This window comes from Eucyclogobius newberryi, unplaced genomic scaffold (assembly GCF_026437365.1).
Source record: "Eucyclogobius newberryi isolate DKJ021-1_F unplaced genomic scaffold, fEucNew1.0.hap1 SCAF_22, whole genome shotgun sequence".
Lineage (NCBI taxonomy): Eukaryota > Metazoa > Chordata > Actinopteri > Gobiiformes > Gobiidae > Eucyclogobius > Eucyclogobius newberryi.
The window spans coordinates 11064089-11070047 of NW_027315857.1; the positions used below are offsets into that span (position 1 = coordinate 11064089).

At 43.2% G+C, this 5959-nt stretch overlaps 1 protein-coding gene across 1 annotated transcript; it reads right to left on the reverse strand.

Moving 5' to 3' along the window:
- Positions 1 to 4590: 4590 nt before the first annotated feature.
- On the reverse strand, positions 4591 to 5959 carry LOC140371859 (histone H2A.Z). Its single transcript, XM_072459088.1, has 5 exons — positions 5829 to 5959; positions 5501 to 5578; positions 5257 to 5370; positions 5029 to 5158; positions 4591 to 4916 (listed from the first exon to the last, which is right to left on the reverse strand). Exons 1-5 carry the CDS (start codon positions 5829 to 5831, stop codon positions 4855 to 4857), a joined length of 387 nt encoding a protein of 128 aa, XP_072315189.1. The 5' UTR covers positions 5832 to 5959; the 3' UTR covers positions 4591 to 4854.

A 5959-nucleotide genomic window follows, 5' to 3' on the forward strand; every position in this document is an offset into this window, starting at 1 on the left:
CCCCACGTCGCTCTTTCGGGCTGTGCCCGGCCGGGCCCCGTGGGGTAAGACCCGGCCACCAGGCGCTCGCCATGGAGCACCCATCCCAGGCCCCGATCGGATGGGGCCCCGGTGACGCCGATCCGGGCGACGTAAACTGCCTTGTTCGTGTTGTCATCATAGGGGGCTTCTTAAATTATTTTATTTTTGACAATTTAAATACTAAAAGATGTATCTGGGACTATTTTGAGGTAGTACCCTACACCTTTAAATTTTACCTTAAAAATAGCTCCTTTTAAATGTATTCAAATTAAAAGGTCTTTCTTTAGAGAAATTCTCTATTTTTATTTTTTATTTAGTTAATTTTATTGTATTTCTGTTTCTGTAATTTCTTTGTGATTTTAATGCATTTTTCCTGCTGTGTGAAGCACTTTGAATTGCCTTGTGTATGAAATGTGCTCTACAAATAAACTTGCCTTGCCTTTTCAACCAATACATTTTGTAATGATCATATCTTCCCCTTTTTTGGCCTTACTTCCAGTGGAGTGTAAGAGAGCCAACATTAGACCACCAAAGATCTGACAGTCCATGTTTACTGAGGGATTTGAGCCCCCTGACCACTCCGCTATTGTCATCAAATTTGCCCAGTTGCCATAACCCAAACACACACCTCATAAGCTTTTGTCCCGGCTGCTGTCTCCTGTCCCCCCCCCCTGTGGTCAGCCATGTTGACCTGCTCGTCTGCTCCCACGTGGAATTGTGGGTGGTACGTCGGACCCTTGCCCCACACCCCCCTGCAGTCAGAATGCATACAAATTAGCTTTTCAAAAAATCAGATCAAGTTATGTAAGAACAAAAGCAAGCAGACTTCAAAGGGAGGGGAGGGCGAGGCGATCAGTGTTCCGTTTAGATGCACGCCACAGTCATTGAAGGAGCCCTATCATTAACAAAACACACGTTATGATACTAAATATTTGATACTTGCTTAAGTTTTGTTTTACAGGACACATGGACTAGTCAGTTAAACATGAAATCAAAGCGGCATAACCCAAGTTTTTTTTCTTGTAAACAGGTCACAAATGCACTTAACTCAGATCTGTAAAACCTTTTATTTATACAAACTTATATGAAGATGCTTTGGGATGAGAGCTGATTGGCTATGCAAGGGTGGTCGTCCCTTTCTTCACTTTCAAGCTAAAAAAACAGTTCTAAATCTGTGCTAGAGGCTAGAAATTGCATGCCTCTGAATAATAGCGCCGTGCCAAAGGTTTTGTGCAAGCTTGGAAGTTGTTTGACAGGTTTAGATACAAGCCTCCTCAATTCACGGTTTGAAAATCAGGTAACCAACCAACAGCATCGGCTGCTTTGTACTGTGAAAAATACATTTATATTTTTGTTCCATTAACTGGCCAATCTGAATCAACAGATGTGTGAGTATAGGACATTTGCATTGGCCCTGTACAAGCCATAAACTATCTGTAAAAGACACCTTTACTCGCTGCGAACAACGAATGCGAGTCCATTTGGTGCGATTCTTTGCAGAATGTGTTCACAGTTTGGTTAATACTTCATGCACACATTTTTGAACCAGGATGTTTTGCTTTTTGAGACAAATACTTCACTGTAAATGTTGCCTCTACACTTGTGATGTATTGCCCAACACAAAGTCACGATTGGTTCAAGTCAAGTCCAAGTTTGTTCCATATGTCATCGCCAGCCAGCGGTGGATTTGATTATTGTTGCCCCTCTCCGCCCCACTCTCCCCGCCCGCCTAAGACCTCCAGCCTTTTGGAGCGGATCCCGAGCCCAGACCTGCATGCTCTTTGATTTTTTTTTTTTGCGGGGAAAGGGGGGGTTCGACTTGGCACTGCTCCTTCTCCCCCTGCTTTGTTCCTCTTGATGGATCTAGGCGGGCCGGCGAACCATGACCCCTGCCAGCCCACCCCGTCTGTACACGCTCAGACAATGGGCCGGGACAGGAAAGGAGAGGGGAAAAAAACTGTGGACAAATGTTGTGAAAGCGTCTGAATCAAAGTCTCATCACTGGCAGAGATTACAGCGGCGAGTGTGGCAAGCCGCCCTCTTTGTGGCGGTTCTGATAAGTTAGCCATGTGTGATGTCCGCTGCCTATTGAACGCCCCTGAGCCACCTGCCAACCCCCCAAACACAGAGTGAACCAGGACAAGGAACCTCCTGAACCCACCTCCGCCTCGCGCTCCCAAATGGTGTCATCAAAATGGATGTTGCATAAACCAGCTAGTTTTTGATGCACATTTGAATTCCAGTGTCATCATTTCTAAATCTATTGGGGAGCTACTAGGAAGGGAATGATTTCTGGTAGCTCCAGAGCAATGCGTGGAGGCCCCTGGTCTAGGATACTCCCAGGGTCTTGTCCCGTCAGACTGGGGGGTAAAGGGCCCAGTGTGCATTAAAGTCTGTAATGTGCATTTTTCATACAAAGAACATGTGACGTGGGCCCACCAAGATGATTTGTGCAGCGTCCAGAATTTCATACTACACTCCTGGCCCTACTCGGCTCTGCTTGGCCCTGTTTGGCCTGGTTGTGTTTCCATTCAATCTGGTACTGTATCCATGGATAGTGCCCACAACAAATCAACATTATTGGATTGGAAATTGATTCTACCAGCACTCTGACCAATCAGTGACAAGTTCATCGATTTAGTACCTGGTTGGCCTAGTTAGAACCCGGGAAGACTAAAATAGCACCTTGAACTGGCTGGTGGAAATGCTCCAAACTGGTGTAGTGCTGAGCAGAGAACTGGTCCTGTAAAAAGGCTGATTAAATGTTATGACTGTAAATAATACTATCATGTGACGATAAATCTCCATCTGATGTGCGCTGACATGTTGTTATGAGTTCTAAACCCGATAAATGTGAGCTTCTATGTCTCCAGTAAGGCCAGATGTGAAATGGCTTCCAGAGCAGTACCATGAGTGCACTGTGTCCAGCCTTGAGCTAGGTGAGCATCGTGCCCTACTTCCTGCTTTAATTAGAACCAAATGAACGGGACCCCCAACACACACCCTTAATTGACTTAATGCTTGAATGGCGGCCAGCGCGGCTGGAGCTGGGGAAAAGCCTCATTACCACTGCACTTTTTAGGAGGACTACAAAATAAATCATAAACAGTCATGTAAACCAATATGGACTGTTAAAGACCCACAGACTAATTAGGCCAATTAATTAGGCCTATGTTGCATCACATCAAAGGACAATACTGCATTTTTGTCAATGTACAGCAGCCTTTTGACCAGTGAGCAGTGAACACAGAACTCTTAAAAAGAAAAGACAAATCAGCAAAAAGGCAAATCAGCTTCTGTACATGTTTATTGTTTTTGTTTCTTATTTTCAGGATGAAGCAGACTATCCTAAGAAGGGAATCATGCATTGCATCTATAAAGGGAATCAACGTGATCATTTTCATTTGGGATTTGTCTCTCTCTGCTGGCTAAAGTGGATAGTGTAGTAGCCTGTTAAACTGCAAAGTAGGCTAAGTAAACTTTATATAGGCCAAAGGTTTTTCTGAACAAAAAAGGTCTTCATATGGCCCCACAGAGAGCTAAGGACAGGGCATTCCAAGGCTTTGGAGCCACAGCCTGAACACATTCTGCCTGAGCCCAGTATTATGAAGACTGACGTCATATTTACAATTTAGGGCCAGAAATAATCCAAATGAATACAGTATAGCACCCCATAATTTACTTTAAAATACATATGTTCTGCGTCATTCTGACTTTATTTAAACTCCTTAGGGATTTTTGTCAAACTACCAGTAGAGGGCGCAGGGTCTGCCATATGGAGAGCAGTTTGTATCGAGATGTAAACATGAAATTATCTAATGCCTAATGTCATCATTGTTGTTGGTTGATAAGGGTTTGAGGTAAATACACGAATTATTTTCTAAATCTGTTCTCAAACATTTCCCAGTACTCCCCATAGGCTGGATATGAGTGTTTCCCAGAAGACCTTATATCTGTTGGCACATGTTGGTAGGTGCTTTGCTTGTTTTATAATTAAACATTTAATTTTAAGACTTAAGCTGTAGATGTTTGTTCAGTATCGTTGTCCCCAGCCACTGCAGCATGTTTGATTACAGTGAACAAAAGAAACCAGCCCAGCGTTCAAGCCAGGCTGGTGCAAACAGGCCAGTTTTGATTTCCATTGCACAAAACAGCTGATTTTAAGCCTAATTAGCATGATCTGCAGTAATGTACAATAAACCCATATTTCTCTATTACTTTCACAAGCGTTGGAAGCCATGTGTTGTTGTGCCCTCTGCTGGACCAAAACTTTATTTTTTATTCAATCTACTTTTAGAATTTGAAATAACTAGTGATTTAGAACTGGGCAGGTAGATTACAATAATCAAAACAATACAGCCAGGTGAGTCCATCTTTTATTTAGAGTCCAATATGGCTTCCCAGTGGTCAGTTTACATAAACATGCATCAGTTAATGCAAAACTTCCAAAACATCATATTGGACTTACTCCCAAGCTAAATATAGTTTATTTGATGGAAAACCCTGCAGAGTTATATTTGGCCCAACAGTTCAAATAGTAAAGTATCAAATAGAAAGCAATTGAATATGGCAGAAACAAATGCCCGTTAAGAGCTTTATTAAAACGACACTTTACATGGGAATGCCACAAAAAGCAGGTTAACACAACTGTAGCACCAAACAAAACGGCAAAAACACAAATGAGCTTCTTTGAAGCCACTTTTTAAAAAATACCCCAGGTGAGTAAATGCAAGCTCAACCATACAAATAACCCTACAGGCGTTCTACACTAAGACATTTAACCAATTGATGCAGACGTCGTCCTGAGATGGCACAACTTCAGAGCACTTCAGGTTATACGGTCTTCTGCTGGCCCTTCTTTCCAATCAGAGACTTGTGAATGTGAGGAATGACACCTAAAAGACAAAAGGTAAATAAAGGACACAGGCAAAAATGTCCGTTGTATACATTTCATACCACAAACCACCACCACCACCACCACCACCCTAGGGCTGAGAAACTGCTTACCTCCACCAGCAATGGTAGCTTTGATGAGGGAATCCAACTCTTCATCTCCTCTAATGGCCAGCTGCAAGTGGCGTGGAGTAATACGCTTCACTTTGAGATCCTTTGATGCGTTTCCTGCCAATTCCAGCACCTACAACACCATATGCTTTACTAATGGAAAATCACGAGCCGCTACCGCTTATGAAGCTAAAAAGAATGACCAAAAAGCAAAAGGCATGTGTCGTTTACCTCAGCGGTAAGATACTCGAGAATAGCCGCGCTGTATACGGCTGCAGTGGCTCCCACTCTGCCGTGGCTTGTGGTCCTAGACTTGAGATGTCTGTGGATACGGCCCACTGGGAACTGGAGAGAAAAGTAATTTACGAGCAATTAGTATAAGAGAGAAGGCGGCCGGTAGCCAAAATAGAAAAACAAACATTAGCCACTGTTAGCATAGCCTAGCTCAGATAAATGAATGAAACCTTGTACAAACCTGCAGTCCTGCTCTCTGTGAGCGCGAAATAGCCTTCGTCTTGGTCTTTCCGGAGTCTTTACCTGCCTTTCCACCAGCCTGTAAAACACAACAGTGGGCGATGAACAATTAGTCCGGATTTCATGCAATGAACAAATAACCGCCAGGATTAATTTTACCGCCCCATCAGATTCCGTACATAAACGGAAAACAGACAATTTAGCATGCTAAAGCTAATGCTAACGGCTAGCCTGATTTTCAAGCGTCTAATGGCTGAAAAAAATGAACAATTTTCACTACCATACGAAGCTGTATACACGGATGTTCTCGTAGAGATGTTAAGATTTACCATGTTTAAAATCCTTAGCGGGTTGTGGACACTGAGGAGAAACCCTGATGTAGCCTGCTGTTTAGCACCGAGTGTCGTTTTGAACTACAACCCCCGCCTTCAATTGTGAAATATATATAACTCGCTTGCAT